We start from the raw sequence: 22726 nt of genomic DNA, 5'->3' as shown, positions 1-22726 counted from the left end.
AGGGATTGAACCCAGGGTGCTTAACCACTAAGCCACATCCCCAGCCCCACCCCACTCCACCCCGCCCCGCCCCCTTTTTTTTGGAGACAGGATCTTGTTAAGTTGCTTCAGGCCTCATTAAGTTGCTGAAGCTCGCTTTGAACTCTCAATCATCCTGCATCAGCTTCCCTAGTTGCTGGAATTACAAGTATGTTCCACTGCACTTGGCAAATATGGTGTCTTAAACAGCTTTCTACATCAACACTTACAGAAGATACATATCTGCTGCCATTCCTTGAGGCCCTATTCACATACAGTTTTTGCAATACACTTAAGAGTAAAGAATTTCAGAAGATCAATGAGAGTACAAGGTGTTATATGGAAGCTGTCACACAATGAACTGATATTAGAAGACAAGGGCAAGTCCATAGTTCCTCCTCCTTTCAATCTTACCTTAATCATCAGCAAGTCAAAGGTTGAGATAACTGGTAGAATGTGCACATATCAAGAATTGAAACTTAAAAATCAAGTGAGTTCTATGCAGCATTTCTACTATGTTGGTAAGAAAAAGACACATATGCATATACAGTATGAAATACACATTATGTAAATCTCAGCTACTTGAGAGGCTAAGGTAGGAGGAAAGCAAGTTTGAGGTAAGCCTCAGAAACTTAGCAAGACCCTGTTACAAAATAAAAAATAAGATAGCTGGGGATGTAGCTCAGTGGTGAAGCACCTCTGGATTCAATCCCCAATACCAATAAATAAATAAACAAACAAACAAACACCATTATGTATTTCAATGACTAGACACACATATTAACTATTCTTGTATTGGCATTTTACAACTGGCATTGTGTAATATGAAGATGTGTAGTAAAAATCCATGCTAATAATTTAAGTTTTCGTTTTTGCTTTTGTTTTGTTTTTTGCTTAGAATGGCATTAAATAGCAATTTTTTTAAATACTCTAAGTCCTGAGATCACAGTAGAAATGAAAGTGGGTTTTTGGGTTTTTATGTTTTTTGTTTTTTTTTTTTTTTTTTTTTTTACATTTCAGCACCTTTTAACAGCACTTTTTTCCTACAAAGGGCTCCATATTTTCATTTGCACTGGTCCTTGCAAATTATGTAGTTGATTCTGTTTATCAGACTAAAAACTGAAAGGAAATTTCAGTGAGCATGGGACATTTTCATTTCTTGCTCTACAGTAGCAGGGCAGATGCTGATATTGCTTAACCTGTAACTCTTCTGTCCTTCCTTGCTAAAAGAAATCCCAGTTTGTTCAAAATGACAATATATAGTTTTTTTAAAAAATAAGAGTTATTATACTCTTATAGATAGTCTTATCTCTTAAAAAGGCAGATTGTGTTTACCAGACTATTGCATTTATGGGAAACTAAATGATCCAGTGCTAGCTAGTAAGATATCAATAAAAATTTATTCAGTGGGACTTAGGAAAAAGTGATATCTTGATTTAAAAAAGAGAAAGCATGTACCTTTGCCTTTAGTCTTCATCTTCTTTCTTCCTGGAAAATATTAAGTGATGGCTTAAAGGCATCTTGAATACATTGGAATGAAAGTTACATAAGAATGGCCAAAAAGAAACAGAAAACTGCCAACCTCTGAACTTCATAGTAGGTTAGAAATTGAATTCATATTTGGATAAGTCATTGTAGCCAGGTGTCTATTACTTGATAGGAACACAATCAGTCCTTAATACAGATAGATTAGACAACATAAAAACTCTTCCACTACAAACACTTAGAAATGTTGGGGGAAAAGAAAGAAAGAGAGAAAGAGTGGGGGAGGGGAGGAAAAGGGAAGAAAAGAGCTGACATACCTGTAATCTCAGTGGCTTGGTATGCTGAGGTAGGAGTTTCGAGAGTTCAAAGCCAGCCTCAGCAATTTATCAAGGCTCTAAGCAACTCACAGAGACTCTGTCCCTAAATAAAATATTTTTTAAAAGGGCTGGAGCTATGGCTCAAAAGTTAAGCACCCCGGGTTCAATCCCTGGCACACACACACACACACACAAAAAAAAAAGAAAAAAAGAAAAAAAGAAAGAAAGAAAGAAAAGAAAAAAGAAAAAGAAAAGAAAAAGAAAAAAGAAAAAGAAATACATGCCCAATAAAATGTAGGGGAAAAATTACTGCATACTTGAGCTTGCAAAAAAGATAGGAAAGTATCCAAGCAGCAGAAATAAAGAAGGAAATGGACACCACAGCCATAAGTACACAGCATGACCCTATCTTGAGTGGGGAAATGGCTGTTGGGGAATGTTTAAACCTAGGTGGTGATGAGTGGATAAAGACAATGTAGTATTTATATTCACAAAGGAATGCTACTTCGTCTTTTTTTCTAATACTTATTTTTTAGTTGTATTTGAACACAATACCTTTTTGTTTATTTATTTTTATGTGGTGCTAAGGATCAAACCCAGGACCTCACAAATGCGAGGCAAGCACTCTACCACTGAGCCACAACCTCAGCCCCTTTAAAAAAAGAAATTCTGTCATTTGCAAAATCATGGATGAACCTGGAGGACATTATGTTTATGAAATAAGCCAGAAATAGAAAGAAATACCATCTATCTCACTTATGTATGATCCCTCTTATATATATAATCTAAGTTGAACTAATAGAAGCAAAGTATAGAATGGTGGTTACAAGAGGCAGGGGAAGGGCGGGAATAGATAGGGGTTGGGTGATATTGGTCAAAGAATACAAAATTTCAGTTTGATAAGAGAAATGAGTCCAAGATTTATTGTACCACATGGTGACTACAGTTAATAACAATGTATTGTATTCCTGATAATCACTAAGAAAACAGATTTAAGTGTTTTACCATAAAAATAGTACATGAGGTAATGCATATGTTAATTAGCCCAGTTTATTAATTCCAATACATATATACATATTTCAAAATATCATGTATACAATAAATATATATGTCAATTTTTAAAATAGTGTCTTATAAAAATCCATACAGTAACTAGAGAAAAGACCTTAGACCCTTGTTACAATCAGGAATTGGTAACAAATAGTGTCCCCATCCCCACTTCATAGCCTCATATATACACATAAATTAAAAATCATGAAGTTCTGTATCTTCAGTAGAAGGGCAGACCAGATAAAACCTACCCCATGGCTGATGGGGAAGATGTCTGAATGATGTTTATGTATCTGTAAATGATACTATTTATTTTCAAACTTTGTAATGGGTATATAGATGTTTATTTTTTAATTAGGGATCTAATATTTTTGGTTTGTCTGCTTCTATTCTTTGTGGATTGATTTCTTTTGTGTCTCATAACTTTTAAACCATATGATACTAAGGAAGATTTTCTGTCATAGAACAAGCTCTTAAAAGGGACAGGGTCTTTCCTGAAATTTTATAATTATGGTGTACTCCCACTGATTTGGGTTTTAAATTTATAACAGCTGAATGATCTTGGAACTTCCAAGCCAAGAGAGAATTTCATACCAAAATTGCTCACTAGGCAGTGATATCCTTTAGGTACCTCTGACAGAAGAAACATTTTTAAAACAAGTCACTAAGAATGAGTTCTTAAAAAAAAAAAAAAAAGCTATGTTGCCAAAAATTAAACAAATAATTTAAATAGAGTGAATATCTTTATTATATGGGGTTTTCTAACTAAAAACAAGGTTTCTCCATTTAGTCAAGTTTCCTTTGGTGGCCCTCAATGGGGAATTATAATTTTCTCCATACAGGTCGTGCAAAATAATTGCATACACCTAGAAAATCTACTTCCCTGATACTGCTAGGAATGAAATATTTTCTTTGATTATATTTTCTGATTGGTGTAAAGCAATGTTACTTATTTTTAGATATTAATTTTTAAACTGGTCATCCATTTCTTATTAAAAACTGAATAAAACAGAAGATATGGTTTAAAAGTTATGAGACACAAAAGAAATCAATCCACAAAGAATAAAAGCAGACAAAAACAAAAGTACTATATCTATAATTAAAAAGTAAACATCTATATACCCATTACATAGTTTGAAGATAAGTAGTATCATTTACAGATACATAAAAAAATTCACTGAAAGTAGAAAATAAAAGAGACATTGATATATCAACTTAAGAAGTTATCCCTGGGGAAGAGAGGGAGAGGGATAGTATGTCCAAGAGCCTGAAGAATTGATCTAGATTGAAGGAGGATTGAGCAACATGTCACATGGGTACAACACATGCTCTTAGCTTGGATGCTTCTGCTGTAAATAAACTCTGGAACAATTGGCTAAGGCTTGAGTGTGGTTTCTAGGCAAAGGGTCTACAGAATTTTTTGAGCCATTCTTGCTTTTTTGTTTGAAATTATTTCAATTTTTTTTAAAGAAGAGAACGAAGATAAAAAACATTTTGGAGGTAAAAACTTTCAGGAGGTAGGAAATGATCAAAAGGAGCTCAGATTTCTGGCTTAGGTGATTTTTGCATGTGATTCAAGTTGCAAATATAGGAACCTCAAAAAAGGAACAACTTTCAAGTAAAAGCAAACTACAACAGCCTTACCACTGGAAACACTGAAACTGAAAGTGAATAGGTATTTGGAAGTTTAGATTCAGGGATTGGTGTCACAAAAGAACCCAGAACTGTATACATCTTGACTTGAGTACATTATTCATTTAGCAAATTATCTGAGAATCCACTCTGTCATGAGGAATGTAGAACATAAAAATTTTAAAATAAATTGGAAATGGTTACTACCTTTGAGAGACTCACATCTGGTAAGAAACAGAATCTATCTATGGGCAAAGGGAAGAGATAGTTCAAGAGGACAATGGGTTCATTTTTAATCTTATCTACACATTAGATATCACCTGAGGGAGCTTTTAAACATCCGAGTGCCCAGTCCACACTCAGGATGGGATCCAGGCATTAGTGTTGCTTAGAGTCTCCAGGTGATGCCAATGTGCAGCCAAGATTAAAGGAACAGTGGCTCTACTCAGAACACCTGAGATCCTCTCCCTTTTAAACATGAGGTAATGGTGGGGAAAAGAATGTGGAGAAGAGGAGGTGGAAATAAGAAAATTTAGTTGAAGGAGATCCTTCCAAATAGTCTGATGATTTCTATGTTCTCTGTAAAGAAAAGGTATCAAAGACTAAGAATAAGGATTTATGAAAATAAGATAGACAAAGGGAATGGCAAACAAGATTACAGCTGTGGAGGGTTCAAAAGGAGGAAGTTAATTTCTCTCTTTTTTTTTTTTTAAGAGAAAGAGAGAGAGAGAGAATTTTTAATATTTATTTCTTAGTTATTGGCAGACACAACATCTTTTGTTTGTATGTGGTGCTGATCGAACCCGGGCCGCACGCATGCCAGGCGAGCGCGCTAACGCTTGAGCCACATCCCCACCCCTAAGTTTTCTCTTTAAATCTAGGAAAATCTGAACACTTGAGGAAGAGGATCCAGGGTTCTTTTTCTTAATGGTGGACATGGTGGTGTGATGCATTTATAAAAATAAACATAGTTTATGGCAGATTACCTATTTTAAACACACACACACACACACACACACACAGAGAGAGAGAGAGAGAGAGAGAGAGAGAATGCTTCTCCACATAAAGATTTAAAAGAGATAGTAAAAGGAAAATAGGATTTCTGATTGTATGTTTCCTGTTCTGTATTGCTGGGAAATAAGTGGAAATGAAAGATACGGAGTATTTCTGAGCTGGGAGATTTTGTGATATTGGAGTTGCTTTAAAAAGAGATAGGGGCTAGGGTTATGGCTCAGCAGTAGAGCGCTAGCCTAGCACATGCGAGGCTCTGGATTCGATCCTCAGCACCACATAAAAATAAATAAAATAAAATAAAGGTATTGTGTCCAAACAACTACAACTAAAAAATAAATATTAAAAAGTAAATTAAAAAGAGGTAACTGTTTCTATCACGACCAAAAAGAATAAAAGAAGATAAATATTTATAAGTTATCTACTTGCCCTTTTAATGTTTTTACTTCCCTTATCTTTCAATCTTAAAACAGCATCTATTGCTTCTGTAACTGCTGTTTCTGAAGCCTAACTGGAAGCTCATTTCATTGCCTGTTGGGTCTGCATTTTCCCAGCCCCATTATATCAAATGAACGCAACTACACACACACACACACAAAAAAAATAGTGTTTCCTTATTCTTGAAGTACCAATGAATCTCCTTCCATACTAGTACCTTTTTTAACTTCATTTAAGCATAGATTTTATCGGAAGGCTGCTTTAAAAGTTACTTGGATGGACGGGATTTCAAACAGATTGGACACTATATTTGTTATTGAAATATCACGCTGAATTGTCAAGGGCTATCCTCTTTCACTCACTATGTTATACTTCTTTGTGTCCATGGCCCAGCACAGAGTCCCCAGCACCATGCTTTACAGAGCAGGCACCTAATGGATCTGGAGTTCTGCAAGCTTGCTGCCTCAACGGATTCAAAGTCCTAGGGGCAGCAAACAGCTCCAGTTAGCAGAGTGAACACCCTGAAGGTTGTCATAGAGTAAGAGCATGATATCTCCAGCACCTAGTTCAGCGCCTGGCACACAGCAGATACTCAAAAGTGCTGAATGAATACACAACAGGGTCGGTGGGGACCCTAAATGCAACCCATTCTGAGAACGTTCGCTGAGTGGCCATCCAGGCTTCAGGGAAAGGCGGGGCGCGCCGGTGCTACGAGATGACTGGGGCCGGTTGGTTCCAACTTCACAGATACTTTAATTCTATGCCCTAACTTCCGTATTTCCTCTTAAAACTAAAAGCGGAACCTGGGTCCTCTGCGTTCTTGGTTCTCAGAGGTTAACTGCGAACGTGCAGCAGCAAAGAGACCCCCGCGGAGCGCCCCCTAAAACTCCCCGGCAAGCCGAGGGGAGGAGCTCCCGGCGCGCCCCGCGGCTGAGCGGCCACGAGCCTCCAGAGGGCGCTGTTCCCGCGATAACCATGATAAAGGCTCCGCCCCGCGGTCGGTGCTCTCTTCCTCGTTTGGGGAGCCGGCCCCACACCTCAGGGACGCCCGCCGGGGTCCAGCTCCCCCGCTACGGCCAGCGGCGACGTTAGAGGCAGCTCTCTCGGCTCGATTGGCCCAGTTTCTCGGCGGCCGCCGCCGGGCGCGCGGCCTGCTCCGAGGCGCTCATTCTCTCCCTGTGGCCCCACCCTCTCACCCCTCCTCCTCCCCTCCACGGAAACGACAGCTGGGGCGGCGGGGTTGGCGCCGCCTCCCTCCACCTACCACGTCTGCCCCCGCCGCGCTCTCCCTGAGCCCCAGCCCTGTCGCGGCGCCTCCGCCTCCCGGCCAGGTCCGCTGGCGGCTCTGCCCGGCTGCCGCCCAGAATGAACATCATGGACTTCAACATGAAGAAGCTGGCAGCCGACGCGGGCACCTTCCTCAGTCGTGCTGTGCAGGTACCGCGCTGGTGGGGGAAAAGGGTGGCGGCGCCGGGGGAGAGTCTGGGAGGGGCCGTCGCTGCCCGGCTGGAGGCGGCGGCGCCCGGGTACCCTGCCTCGCCATCTGCCCGCCGGCCTGCTGTAGCCCCGGCCTGCTGTAGCCCCCGGGCCTGGGTGAGGGGCGCGGCCTGGCCCCGCTGGCCGTTTTCCCCCCACCCCACTCCTGCTCAACCGCCGCTCCTGGGAAGCGAGGCTGGGTGGCGACGCGGCCCGGACCTTCCTCCGGCCGCAGGAGGACACCTTGGGTTCGCCCCGGGGCGGGGGCGCTGCCCCGCCCGCTTTTCTCCACCCGCGACGCTACTCCGTGTGACCTTCTTCCCCTGCCTGCCGGAGGCCGGGCGAGTCCGGCAGGGTAACCCAGACGGACCATTCTTGCACCACCCCCACCCCTTCCTTTATTTAGTCTCTCACCCTCCCTGCCGAGTCCAAGACGGGAGTTTCCTTTTCCTTCCCCTCTACCCAGGGAGCTGCCAACACAGTTCCCTCCAGCCCTCTGTGAAAGGACTGTCCCTGTGCTTGGCAGCTCTTGGGGCAAATGCAGATCGCCTGTTGATATCCAGACTTTGCCAAGTACACGGAAAACATGGGAGTTTGGGTGTTTTCACTCATTCCCAAAATGGGAAGCAAGGAGTGATGGGGGATATTCATATTACACCATGGGCACAGTGGTATGTTTCAAATATACTTTAAGGGGGAAAAGTTCACTACCTTCTGGTATTCTGCAATCAAGGAAGTGTCAGTTGTGGAGAACTTGGACAGCTTCCTATAGTCATCACCCACATTATGCTAACTCAGTTAAATCTATGAACAGATGTAAATTTCACAACATGGGTTATAAACAATCTGGTGTTTATGTTAATGACAGAGTAGCAACAGTATTCTCTTGTAAGGAGAAAACAAATATTTTTCTAATATGCATATCAAATTAACACTAAAATGTAAATCTTTTCTATTATTTTACTTTCCTTGTCGCCTTCACCCTAATTTTATTGGCATGGTTGATTCTACATTGCGATATCATTGGCAAAAGAAGGTAATAGCTGCCAATATTATGGAAAACTGTATGTCAAGAATTTTGCTATCCTTTCTGTCACTTTGCCAGATAGATGTTATTAACGCCCGTTTATGTATAAGGAAGCAGCTTCTGCGAAGTTTTATAACTTGCTTAACTTGCACAGCTAGTAAATAACCAGTGCTGTCTAACTTACTACAGCAAGCTGCTTTCTCATCCTGGATAAGCAGTGCGGGTTTCAGATATATAGAATAGAATGTTGTAGCCTAGAGAGACCTTAAAGATTATCTCGTACAATCTGAGCATTTCAAATGGGAAATTCCTATAATTTAGTTCTTAAGTTTGCATGTTAAGCAACAAGGTAGTTGCTTTAACCTTCCTTTCTCCTACTTCTAAAATATAAGGTGAGTGAGAGTCTGAAGTAAATTTTGATTATGAGACATTTCTTTTAGACTTAACATTGACTGCAACAGAAGACTGGATGGAGCCTTTAGTATATTTTGTTTTAAATGATGTTTGCTGGTGATTCTAGATGCTTGATGCAAATTTGACACCATGTAGTGCTGTTCTATTAAATACAATTAGATGTGTTTCTGGTACTTATCCTACACTGCTTAAATAGGACAGATACATTTTACTAGAATTTAGTCTAATTTAAATTGCTGATGGACTCAATTTTAAAAAGTAAATTGCCTTTTGCAGTGGCATGTACCTCTAATCCCAGCAGTTCGGGAGGCCTAGGCAGGAGGATCATGAGTTCAAAGCCAACCTCAGCAAAAATGAAGTTTTAAGCAACTCAATGAGACCCTGTCTCTAAATAAAATACAGAATAGGGCTGAGGATGTGGCTCAGTGGTCGAGTACCCCTGAGTTCAATTCCCTGTAAGCCCCCCCGCCCCCCCCCACACACACACACAAAAAGAAAATTCTAGCAAAGCTCCTAAAAAGTGTACTTCTCAAATGGATTTAAGTACTTGTTGTTTCAAATTCTTTAGGAAAAGGTTCTTAAATTCCATCTTCATCTGTTAGCTATCAACTAATTTTCTTATCAGCCTTCATGTCTGCCTGTCACTATTTTGGACTCTGGTAATATAGCAGTGAATAAAATCAACAAAGTATTTGCCCTCCCAGAGCTTACATTCTAGCAAAGCTGTTAGAGAAGGCCAGCAGAAGAGGATAATGGCAAGGTTGGTGGTGGTGGGTGTGTTATATAGATAGTATATAGTCAAGGCAGGTCTTTCTTGGAAGGTGAAATTCAAAGAACCCTCAAGGAATCACACAGCCACAGTGGGGTTTTCTGTTTTTGTTTGTTTGTTTTTGAGGAAAAGCATTTCAGAAAAAAGAAACAAATGCAACTTGTGCAAACTTGGGGGTTTCACAGATTAAAGATAAACAAGCTAGGGGACTGTGGCCTTAGAACAGTCAAAAGGTAATTTTGATTTAGTTGATAGTAATATCAAGAGGAGGTTCAAAATCTTTACCATGTTGGCTGTCACATTGACTCTGAAATATGAAAGAAAAGTTGAGAATGATTCCCAAGGTTTTAACGTCAACCATTTATTAAAAAAGGAACTTTTTCAAAATAAACAGGCTTCTTTAATGTGTCTTTTATATTCTCATAACTATCATAGACACCAACTGAAATATAGAAAAACTTCTATCTTTAATGTTTGCTTTAACATATTTCAGAAGAAAAAACAGTTGAAACAATTAGTGTTGACAGTTTGTGAAGGGAAGTTATGGGTCCTTGGGCTTCTATTATACTATTTTTCATTATACTGTTTTATTTTTGGATGTTTCGACATTCTCCGTAATACTTTCTTAAAAATAAAGGTTAGGAAAAAGATGCTTTCATAAAATAACATGTAGTTTGAAGTGCTGTGTGGTAATTTTCAACAAAACACTGCTTTCTCATTTCAATATTTAGTCAGTAACTGAATTCCTACTCTAAATTGAGTTGACATCAGCATAAATGCCAGACTACCACAATTCATGCTAAGACTACATTAAGAGCTATGCCAGTGACTTTATGAGTAATAAAAAACAGTAGGGAAAAAAATAAGTTTTCTCATTACTAAATAATTTCCATTCAAATCAAATTGTCTTTAAAGAATAGGCCATTCTGATAGACAATTAATTACCATACCTTTTTTTTTTTCATTTTACTTTAAAAAGTTAAAAATTAAACTTCCTTGTTTTAAAATACATCAGCTCAAACTTTTAAAGTATGTATGAATGATCTTACCGTCACTCCATTCTTCCTTCTAAAATTTGTTTATAAACCTTGGCATTTTGCGAGGTGAGCGCTCTACCGCTGAGCCACAATCCCAACCGCAAACCTTGGCATTTTGAAAAGAATGTTAAGGTAGAATGTATAAAGGAGTAGGAATATTTATTCTTGACTAGTCCACTTGAGTACTTGTTTTCTAACTACCTCAAAACAATAGAATACAAAAGCATCAAGTAATTTGTCCTTGCTAAATTATTTAGTTAGTATCTGTGTTTTGTGTGTGTGATACTGGGGATTGAACCCCAGTATCTGGGACACTGAACTATATCCCCAGCACTTTTTTTAAACTTTAGACAAGATCTCCGTAAGATGCTGAGGCTGCCCTGGAGCTTGAGATCCTCCTATCTCCACCTCCTGAGTAGCTGGGGTTACTGGTATCATCACTGTGCTAGTCCACTAACGTTTTAATAGCCATTTATTTGTTCTCAGACTCAGTTTTTTCAGACCAAATTTAGTTGAACGTAAAATTCTCCCTTGCAATCTGCACTTTTCTGTCACTCAACAAAAAAACTGCATTCTGATCATGTATTATTTTTTAATTTCCAAAATATCTTGTACTTGTCTAACTCCAGGTTTTTATAACCCATCTTGAATGCCCTCCATCCCCTCCCTTCTTATTCTTTCTTCCTAATAACAGCTTCAAGTCCATCTCAGTTATGAAGGTTTTTCAAACCACAGGAGCTTGATGGGAAATCCTTTGTCATTTTTCAATTCTATATGATCATGTGACATTTTTCTTTCCATGAAGTAGCTCTAAAATTCTACAACTCTGTGGCTTTCGTGTCTTCAACAGGTTGTATGTCTTAAGGAATCAGCTCTGTTTCTCTCACAACATCCAGTATGGTTATTTGATGATAGTGGTATTAATTTAATAAACTCCTAGAGAAAAGATAGTTTAACCTTGTGATGACGTTTACACTTATGTACTACATAAACAAGATAATTACAAAATGTACAAGATTTTCAATTCATATTTCTTGACATTATTTTTAAGATAATGACAGACCAAATTTAGATAAATATTTAAATAATTACTTATGAGTTTACAACAGTGACGCTTAGTCTTGGCTGCACTAAAATTTACCTGGGGAATATTTTTAAAATGCCCACATATAGACTGTACCCCAGTCCAATGAAATCATAATCTTAGGTGTTGAATTGGGCATCACTATTTTCAAAACTCCTCCAAATAGTGCTAAAGAGCAGCAAAAATTGAGAACCCATGGTGAGGGATCCACTTTATAGTTTATTAGTATATCATATGCAGGATTTGTTATATAGTTTCCCCCTGAAAAGTTTAATTACTTTTAGAATATTAGCCTTACCTAATAATAGAGGGTATTATCTGTGCTCATGCCATTTTACTATAAGTGAAATGTTATAAAAAATTATATATTACATTTTAGAGAGCATTGGGCTAGGATTTCTATGATTTATTTATATTCTGACTTTTGTAAATTGTCTTTATTAAAGTTCTCAATTATTAAACTGTGCTGCTATTCATTCATTAAAATAACATGCCCAAACTTAGCTGTGGTTTCTGATTAACACCAATTATGGAGAGACTATAAAATCAGCAGTAATTTTGAACTTGAAGATGTTGAAAATCAAAATTTTTATGGGTTGATTTTAAATTTTTAGTAAGTAGGAAAGGGATCTTTTACATATATATATATATATATATATATATATGTCTTTTGACTTCTGAAAGGATGCATTCATTATAATTTTACATTTGTATTAAAATAATATTATTATCCCAACTAGAATATAAAGTCCTTGAGGGGAAGAATCACATCATATGCTGATCATCTTGCAATAGATCATCTTGATATATTCCATAAATATTTGTATTAGTATTTTATTTTTTAATAATTTTTTAAAATTTATATATGACAGCGGAATGCATTACAATTCTTATTCCACATATAGAGCACAATTTTTCATATCTCTGGTTGTATACAAAGTATATTCACACCAATTCATGTCTTTATATATGTACTTTGGATAATAATGTATTAGTATTTTAAATCTCCCAAATTTAGTTGTGATAACTCGGTTTTCTGTAGCAAATGTATTTTTAAATTTTTGAGAGAAATGTATGTATTAAGTAACATTTTATTGTTAATACCACATACCTTCTGACTGATGAAAAAACTCCTGTAGCTTCCACAAAGAAAATAATGGAAAATATTATGTCTTTTGTAATTGTACATTTGGGTAATAAGACTTAAATACATCATTTCAATTTAAAAATACCATCTTAATGGTGGTGTGTGTGTGTGTCCGTCTCTTTTTTTCACTGAAGATTAAATTTTGGCTACCTTTAATTGGGTAAGTAATTATTGAGCATCATGTAGGAAACAGGAGAGCTGGAGGAGATAGATGTCTTCTTCTTCCAGGCCCAGGTCATACATCTCTTCCTGAGTGAAGCCTTCCCTGATACTCCTTCTTCACCCTTTCCCTGAAGAATTCATTCTTTCTCTACATTTACATTTATTATATCACTTAGAAATGATAGAATCAGCTATTTTGGTCCTTTCTTTAGCATCTTATATCTTTGTGTCCCTGTTATCAAATTATTTGTTTTTTTCATTTTTGTCTTTCCACTAAAATGGTAGGTTCCTAAATAGAAATCTTATCTGCCTTGTTGGCTGCTGAAACTCATGTGCTTAGAATATTACCTAGCACATACATAGGTTCTTTCTTGATAGATTTTTGTTGAATAAATGAGTGAAGAAACAAGTGGATATTCTTGCTTAAGGAGAAATTTATGCAGGTATTTCCAGTTTTTAAAGTGCTGGGTGAAAGTTTTTCTTAGAGCTAGGTGTATCCTTCTCCTCTTGCTGTTGGTTGCTTTCCGGGAGATACTATATCTAACTATTGGTGGTATTCTTTTAATATGTTATAATCCATACCTCTGTAAGATGTCTGTTGCTTAGAATCTTCAGAGATCTGTAAAGAGTACCAGTTTCTCTTCCTAGGAATGAGGTTGCGTAGTGTATACTGCTGACCTTGGGATCAGAATTTGCTTTTGTCAGTGCCCAGTTCTGACATACAGTACACTGCAAGTTTGGGGGCTTAGGCAATTGCTTTAGAACTGCTACTCTCAGTTTCACCCATTGAGTCAGTCTCTAAAAGACTGACCAGGCCATTCTCTAAAAGACCTAAAGCTTTACAAAAGCTTTAAAGCTGTTATTTCAGCTGGGCATGGTGCCTCACACCTATAATCTTAGCTACTCAGGAGGCTGAAGCAGGATGATCACAAGCTTGAAGCCAGCCTGGCAATTCAGCAAGACCATGTCTTAAAATAAAAAATAAAAATGGGCTGCGGGTATAGCTCAGTGGTAGAGTGCTTGCCTAGCATGTGCAAGCCCCCTCAGTTCAATTCCCAGCACCACAGAACAAACAACCAAAAATAAACCACTGTTATTTCTAGTCCGGAACAGGACCTTCAGTAGAGATTATAAACAGAAGTCTAAGAATATGATTCTAGAGGACCCTTCAGCTAAACAGGCTGATAAGTCAGTTGAAAGAACTAGACTGAGAAGAAGGATGCTGAAAGAAGCAGATAATAAAACTCAGAAAATAGGACAACAGAAGAATTTTTAAGAAATGACAGGAGCTGGGCACCGTGGCACTTTTCTGTAACCCCAGCAATTTGGGAAGCTGAGGCAGGAGGATCACAAGTCAAGACCAACTTAGCAATTGAGCAAGAAGACCCTGTCTCAAAATAAAAAGTATTAAGGATGCAGATCAGTAGAGCACCCCTGAGTCTATTCTCCAGGACTGGAAGAAAGGCAAAGTGATACTGTTTTGTTAGCTAGAAATGAGTCATGACTGAGTATAAAATTAGTGCTGGTAATGTGCCTGTGTTGAGATGAGTAAAAACCATATATTCTAGGAAAATTATATATGATAAATAGCCTGAGTCATCACCTTTACTTTTAATTAAAAGTATTCAGAAGGCACCATAAGATCTACACAGAAATCTTTTTCATTTTTATTATTGTGTAGGCAATGCTACCTTTCCTCAAACATCAACACAATAATAAAAATTGCTAAGTTCAGTATGTTTAACTACATTTTATGATGTTTTAAAAAAATTACCTCCACAGTAAGACTGAATAGGATATATACAAAAAATAGTCTATAAATTATAGGTATGACATCATGAAGAAACAAATGATATTTTTCCAAAATATTCCTTAAAAACCTATCTAACTTGGTGTGATTAAAGTGCTAATAGTATATAAACAGCCCTTTTTAAATTTAAACAAAATAATAATTACAATGCACTGAACAGAGTGAACTACATAGTGTTACTCAGTCCTCAAAACACTATGTGTATTATCTCTCCTTTACCATAGAGGATACTAATGAAAAATATTCAAAATGTTGCTCAGGTCACACAGTTGGTAGCAGTCAGGATCTGAATTCACATCAACCTGACTCAAAGCTCTTAGTCCTTTCATTATGCTGTCCCACCTTTATAGGTAAGAAATATTTATATACCAAGCAGTATGCTAGATTTTCTACAGAATTCATACCATATATTCTAACAGAGCTACCCATTATAGCTATGAGGTAAAGTCATTATGAATGTTACAATAAAGGGTATGGAAAATTACCATGGGGCAAAAAAAGCATTTCATAAGCAATGGCATACAAACAAACCTGGAATACATTTATTTGTATTTTTTAGGGTTGTTTGGATTTGAGTTTGCTTTTTACATTGATAATAGTTTTCTAACACTTATTTGAAGTATATTTATTTCATTTTTTTTATGTAATCACAGTTCACAGAAGAAAAGCTTGGCCAGGCAGAGAAGACAGAATTGGATGCTCACTTAGAGAATCTCCTTAGCAAAGCTGAATGTACCAAAATATGGACAGAAAAAATAATGAAACAAACTGAAGTGTTATTGCAGCCAAATCCAAGTAAGAGGCGGGGAAAATTGGGGAGGGGGTAGTAGCCGGGGAGTGATATTGACTAAATTATATTGTTGTATTATATGCATATATGAATATGTAATAACAAATTCCATCATTATATACAACTATAATATATCAGTTTTTTAAAGTGGTGGGGGGGGACAAATATAAGAAATTTTTATCTTATTTACCTAAAGTGCTATTAGTGGTTTTTTAATGTTGAAAACAGATTTTTTGATTATGGCTAAAGTGTCTCTGGTTATTTTTGTGTGTATTTTGGGTAAAGAAGAAATGATAAACACTTTTGGTGTACCCTCTTAACAAATTTACAAAAAAACATTTTTTTAAGCCTTTGTTGAGTACTCTTGAAAACTCAACTTCAGACACTGGCTTTGAATTCGAAGAGCTGTGAGAGGCTGAACTGATAAATACATTTTCCTTTTCTGTCCAGTTAGGGGTTATCCTAAACAATTAAGGGAAAGTTATATAGAAGCTTAAATAATTACCAGTTTTTTATCTTTATTTTATATTTTCAAATAAATTATCCTATTTAATTACCATATTTCACTTCATAATCGCCACAGATTTTATCCCAAATTGTTTTTCAAAAATGGGGTGTAGCCACTATGTGAAACTTTTAAAAAAATTATGCCAATATTATTTAAAAATTATTTATTACTAAACTATCTTTGGTGCAAGATTAGGATGCAGGGAATACTTTAAATATACATTAATATGGTAGTGATAATTATGTGTTTGAAATATTATATCAGACAACTGTGAGATCACTCACGTCAACCTTGCCAATACTTGAGTGTTGCATGAAACTCACAAAGTTAGCCTCTGTCCAGGGTAACATAGCTAATTGGATATGGAACATAGTCTAGAACCAGGTTTACTGACATCTAGACTTTTCAGCTTATATATAAGCTTTATATATCAGAAATAAAGCACAAAGGCAACAATGAATGCTTTCCTTCTCTTTTCCCAAGTACTGTTATAACCATATTATGAAATGCCATAAACTTATTTAAGCTTCAAGAGTAGAAATATTAGTAATCCTGTGTGCCATTTTAGTTAAATTGTAGTGACCTTTTAAAATAAGCCTTTTATACCTTGAGTGAAGCCTATTTTCTTTGGACACCATGTGACATTTCTTATTCATTTAAGGTTATTTAAATTATAAATCATAACACTTTTTTAAAGTAGTATGCAAAAATATTTACATTATAGCAGAATTAACTACATATTTTAATATTTTATGACCTATTGAATGGGCCACTATAATGAAGCAGTTATTTTTGCTATATTATTATCATATATAGATGTTTTATTAACCAAATGAAATAATATAGGATTTGCCTTTAAACTTTTGACTAGATAGGTAAAAAACAGTCAAAACTAAGAATCGGTGAGAAAATGAAATTCTGGAATGCAGTTAGCATGTTTTAAATTATTATTTTGCAATGACTCAGTTTAAACTAGATTTTAAAATTCTGCTTAAAAGCTCTTCTGAATTTGCACCAGAATCTGCCAGAAAAGCAAGTATTAATTCTATCATCCTTTAATATATATGTTTTATTTTAACTCTTTTGCCAACTTCTGACATACTTGCTGGTTCAGCTCATTTTTGGAATTTTTCAGTGCCTTGTGTGAAACTTCCAATTGTATAGGAATCTCTGGGGGATACTTACAAGGAACCTATTTGACTTTAGCTTCAGATTGTAATTCTAATTTATACTTAATTATTGTTTCTGGAAACTTCTACCATGTTTACATTTAGCCCTGAAATACCTTGCTGTTGGGCAGCAAGGAGATTTTTTTTTTGGTTTTATACATTCCCCTGTAGAAGTATTTATTCCGCTTTTATTGTTTTTCCCCCTTTCCATTTATACTAATGTTCTGTATTACTTTGACCTTTTGTAATTTAAACTTATTTTTAATGGTGAAATCTTGAAAGTGAATGCATGCCCTTGTGTATCACCCATATACCTTTGAACTTCAAGCTTAACTACACTAAAGCCATGGTTTCATATTGCTGATTTATCTATATTCTACAAACCTAGATTTTCTATTCCATAGGCTCCTATGTCTATATTTAGACTCTGTCAAGAATGAGTACGTGTTCACACTAAATGTGTCAGATGTGACTCTTAAATTCTTTTAGATTCCTCATGTCCATCCATATTTTCCTAGCCAAAAATTCCTGATTGTGAACATAAATGGAGTGTTTAAAGTACTAAAATAGGACAAAGGCAACATTACTAGATATTAAATACTACCAATTTTCTTGTGAAACAAAGCCCATAGAATACTCAAATAATGGTTTCAGCTTTATTGTAAAATGTTTTTGTGCTGAGATATTTCATCAGATTTCTAAAATACAAATTTCTTAGAGCTATATAATTATCTTAACATGTAAATAAAAAGTTATACATGAAGATACGTACTTGAATGAATGCTAACTTCATATTTAAGAGGCAGTAAATGATTGGGAGGGGAACAAAACAATATTTTAAATAGTTTTGCTCTTTTGAAGTCACTGATGTTAACCTTTCCCCTAGATGCAAGGATAGAAGAATTTGTTTATGAGAAACTGGATAGAAAAGCACCAAGTCGTATAAACAACCCAGAACTTTTGGGACAATATATGATTGATGCAGGAACTGAGTTTGGCCCAGGAACAGCTTATGGTAAGAAAAAAGCAAAAAGTTCTGATAAGAAATGTCTTTACATTTAGATTTTGGCTACTCAGAGATGTCATTAACATATAGTAGAGTCAGTTTTAGTTTCATATTTGTTATGTAAATATTTTGAAGTAAGACCTATAAGTAACCAATAAATATGTACAGTTTAATATTTAAGCATATATTTACTCAGCCATAAAGAAGAATAGAATTATGGCATTTGCTGATAAATGGATGGAAATGGAGAACATCATGCTAAGTAAAATAAGCCAGACTTAGAAACTCAAAGGTTGATTGATTATTTTTCTCTTATATGTATAAGCTAGAGTGAAATAAAGGGAAGGAGGAGGGAAGGACAGGATATCATAAAGATATAGGGATGATCAGTAGTGTAAAAGGAAATTGGGGGGGAATGAGGAGGAAGGGGGAAAGCGAGGAAATACAGAATGAATTTTTTTAAAAATCATGTTATGTGCGTATATCAGTATACCACAGGGAATTTCACCTTTATCTATATGTAGAAAGAACCAATCAAAAATAAATAGATGAGTCTGGCATGGTGGTGCATGCCTGTAATGCCAGCAACTCAGGAACCTGAGACAGGAGGATTGCAAGATCAAGGCCAGCTTCAGCAACTTAGTGAGATCCTATCTCAAAATTTTAAATTTTAAAAAAAGGGCTGGGTATAAGGCTCAGTGATAATGCACCCCTGAGTTAGATCCCCAGTACCACAATAGGTAAGTGAATGGATGGAGGGGTGAAATGTAAATCAGTAGAGGAAAGAGAAGGGGTCGGGGAGGGGTCTTGAACTGAAACTGCATTCCATGCATGTATAATTTTGTCAAGATGAACACAATTACTATGTATAATACTCTAATTTAAAAAAATTTTAAGCATACATTTAGTTATTCAGAGAATTCATATCTTTTTTTAGTTCTAAAAATCTAAAGAATTCTTCCCTTGTATTCCCAGTGATCTTATAATACCTGTATCATAATACTTACGTTATATGATGGTTATACATGATTTTTTAAGCTTTTTTGAGATCGTTTTATTTCCTATTAAAGATACTATACACACAATAAATGTTTGAAGAAGTCACTAGTACTTTTGTAAAAATGTTGCAGTGATATCAGTAAGCAAAAACAAAGGTTAAAAGTGGTTATCTCTAGATGTTTGGATAACATTTCATTTTTTTCTTCATATATTTCATGTTTTCTATAGTGATGTTTTATAGTTAACCCAGATTTATTAGTTGCTATACTTTTTAGATGTACAACTGTGAAGCTCAAAAAAAGTTACACATCTTTGAGTTACAGCTCAAAATTACACATCTTCATTTTTATTCAGATCTAATATTCTCATAACATGAACTATTCAGATTTCTGTTACTTCTTTTCCCTATTGTTTATGGCTAATAATTCTCTTAAGACTACTGCAAGAAAATGGTCCTTATTTGAGTGTGAAATGATAGGTAGATTAAATGAATTTCCACAAGTAGTTCTGATTTATAAAAAGTTCCTAAATTCTGGGATTATGTGGGTTTCAGGTTTTAGTAGTTATCTTTTTGTCAGAAAGAAATAACCTGAATACTGTATAATGCCATCAATACATTGAATGGCTTTTTAGATGTACAACATTGAAATGTCTACATTATAATTTTTAAAATCTAACTTTTGGAAGTCTGAAAATTCTTAAAAACTTGAAATTAATTATAAATAACTTAATTTTTAGAAAACCTTTGCATGTTAAACATGTTTTATTATTACCTGTTTATTCTAGGATCATATAGGTAGGTATATGAAGGGGACCCAGCTCATTCCTTTCATGAAGCTGAAGGCCTAGTAGAGCATGAAAATTATAAAGGCTTTCACATTTTTTTTTTTTAATGTTTAATCTCTTTGTACCTCTTAGTAATTCCAGTGAATGTGACCTGATTGTTGGAAGGCTTTGAGAACCTATTATTAGTAAATGATAATAGCTAAAAATTAAGTATTCCAGTCATTAGGTTAAGCATGATACAGTATATATGTTTGTGTATTATTTCAGTAAATCCTTCCTTACATTCTACTTATAATATAAATCCTTTTATCTCTATTTTAAAGACAAACTGAGGCTTGAGGAGGTTGAATAATTTATCCATGTTCACACAGCTAGTAATTCAAATACAGATCTAACAGAGACAGAGCCCTTAACTATTATGCTATATTACCTTCCTTACCAATCAGATCTAATCTTATTGTAACATGAAGGAATTAAAATATATAAAACTAAAGCTTATTAGAGCTAAAACTGGGAGTAGAACCCTAATCTTAGGGTTCCCTTTTTTTCTGCTCTTTCTGCCTCTGCTTTGCTATTGTACTTGCCCTATTTAAACATCACGGGGTTTTCTTAAGATGTAAACTGTTCTTAGTTATGTAAGTGCATGGATATAGAAATAAAACAAATTGTGACTGATATACTTGTTAAAATATTACAAGCTTTATATTTTTCTAAGCTTTTCTATCTGAATTGGGAACATAAATATTTTGGGGCATATATGTCCTCTTTAGTACCATTGGTAGAATTTGTATAGTTAACCATGATATGATAGTGCATAATCTTTGGTCTATTTTATTTAGATATTCATCCTAAATTTACTTTATTTTTTTTTTTAAAAAAAAGAGAGAGAGAATTTTAATATTATTTTTTAGTTTTCGGCAGACACAACATCTTTGTTTGTATGTGGTGCTGAGGATCAAACCCGGGATGTACGCATGCCAGGCGAGCGCGCTACCGCTTGAGCCACATCCCCAGCCCCTAAATTTACTTTAAAATAATCAATGTTAATTACATTTAATTCTGTTTTATTTTACTGAAGTAAACAAGTGACAACTAACTTTAAGCAAATCAAATTCATGATTTATTTTTATGTGATTTTTAATTTTATGACATTGCTAGACACTGGTTAAAAAAAAATCTTTTCTTTGCAGGTAATGCTCTTATTAAATGTGGAGAAACACAAAAACGAATTGGAACAGCTGACAGAGAACTAATTCAAACATCAGCCTTAAATTTTCTCACTCCTTTAAGAAATTTTATAGAAGGAGATTACAAAACAATTGCTGTGAGTTGGAAAATGTTCTCTTTTTTTAGTAAAATATAATCAGATTTATGCTTAAAGTTTTTGTTCGTTTGTTTGTTGAGGTACCAGAGTTTGAACTCAGGGGCACTCCACCACTAAACCCTGTTTTGTATTTTATTTAGAGACAAGGTCTCACAGAGTTGCTTAGCATCTCACTTTTGCTGAGGCTGGCTTTGAACTCATGATCTGCCTGCCTCAGCCACTGGGATTATAGACATGTGCCACCATCCCTGGCCTTAAAGTTTTTAATGAGTAATTTTTCCTCTTAGTGGTCATAAATGTAAGCAGATTAGAAAACTTAAATATTCACCAGGACACACACAGCTAAACCAAAATAAAAGAATATTAGTAACTTTGGCTTCATTTTTTGTGTGTGTCCTACATTATTATTGATACATTTACATTCATTCTCATTGATTACCAACATCAAAATATAGCAGAGTTCCTGGAATAATTATGGAAATATGGTCTAATATGTAGCTATAATATAGTTATGTAACTATTTAAACTGGAACTAGAAACCTAATTATTGGAAGATATGTTTCTGGGTACTATTCTTTATGCATTCTTAGAAATATATTATCTTTTCACATTACTGGGTTTACTTGCTGAAGTATAAAACAAAAAACTTGTTTTCCAAACCTAATCTGTTAGTCTCTATCTTTAGTTTAACTTGTTAAGGATGGAGAGTGAAGATCTTGGTGGATTTTTTTTCCTGAGATTTTGTAAGACTGATCTTTATTGTAAACATAATTACGAACATTTTTTTAAATGTTTAAAGCTTCTTTTTTTAATATTTATTTTTTTAGTTGTAGTTGGGCACAATACCTTTATTTATTTTAATGTGGTGCTGAGGATCGAGCCCAGAGCTTCACACATGCGAGGCGAGCACTCGACCACTGAGCCACAATCCCAGCCCACAATTATGAACTTTCATTTGCAAGTTTTTTCTTACAAAACCTTATAAAATTTTCAATATGTTTATACAGTGGATTTGTATGTGTAAATAAGTATTTGGCCTAAGACAGAAGAACCAACTTGAAATATGATTTAAAAGATACTAACTTCTCAGTAGGATAAAATTTTATGTATGGAATCCAAGAATTAATAAAATAGACAGAATTATAATAAATTTAACCTATTATACAAAAGCTTAAAATTAATGTGAGGAATTCTGAGATACTAAGTAAGTTTATTCATGTATAAATTTGAAATTCCATTTTGGAGTAGAGTTGCATTCAGTGCTGTG

At 35.5% G+C, this 22726-nt stretch overlaps 1 protein-coding gene across 4 annotated transcripts in view; it reads left to right on the top strand.

The window, feature by feature from the left end:
* The first annotated feature begins 6965 nt into the window (after positions 1-6965).
* Sh3glb1 (SH3 domain containing GRB2 like, endophilin B1) overlaps positions 6966-22726 on the top strand; it is a 33253-nt gene continuing 17492 nt past the window's right edge. Inside the window, exons 1-4 of one of the 4 annotated variants that reach the window (XM_076863618.1) lie at positions 6966-7388; positions 15531-15672; positions 18231-18359; positions 21326-21459. In XM_076863618.1, coding sequence (XP_076719733.1) covers positions 7317-7388; positions 15531-15672; positions 18231-18359; positions 21326-21459 — 477 coding nt within the window. In that variant the 5' untranslated portion in view covers positions 6966-7316. The remainder of the gene's footprint in view (positions 7389-15530; positions 15673-18230; positions 18360-21325; positions 21460-22726) is intronic. The other 3 variants (XM_076863619.1, XM_076863620.1, XM_076863621.1) reach the window with 3 other exon arrangements.

The sequence above is a fragment of the Callospermophilus lateralis genome, chromosome 7 (assembly GCF_048772815.1).
Source record: "Callospermophilus lateralis isolate mCalLat2 chromosome 7, mCalLat2.hap1, whole genome shotgun sequence".
NCBI classification, from domain to species: Eukaryota; Metazoa; Chordata; class Mammalia; order Rodentia; family Sciuridae; genus Callospermophilus; species Callospermophilus lateralis.
Note: the sequence above shows the minus strand (reverse complement) of the source record. Positions and strands in the feature narration are given on the sequence as shown.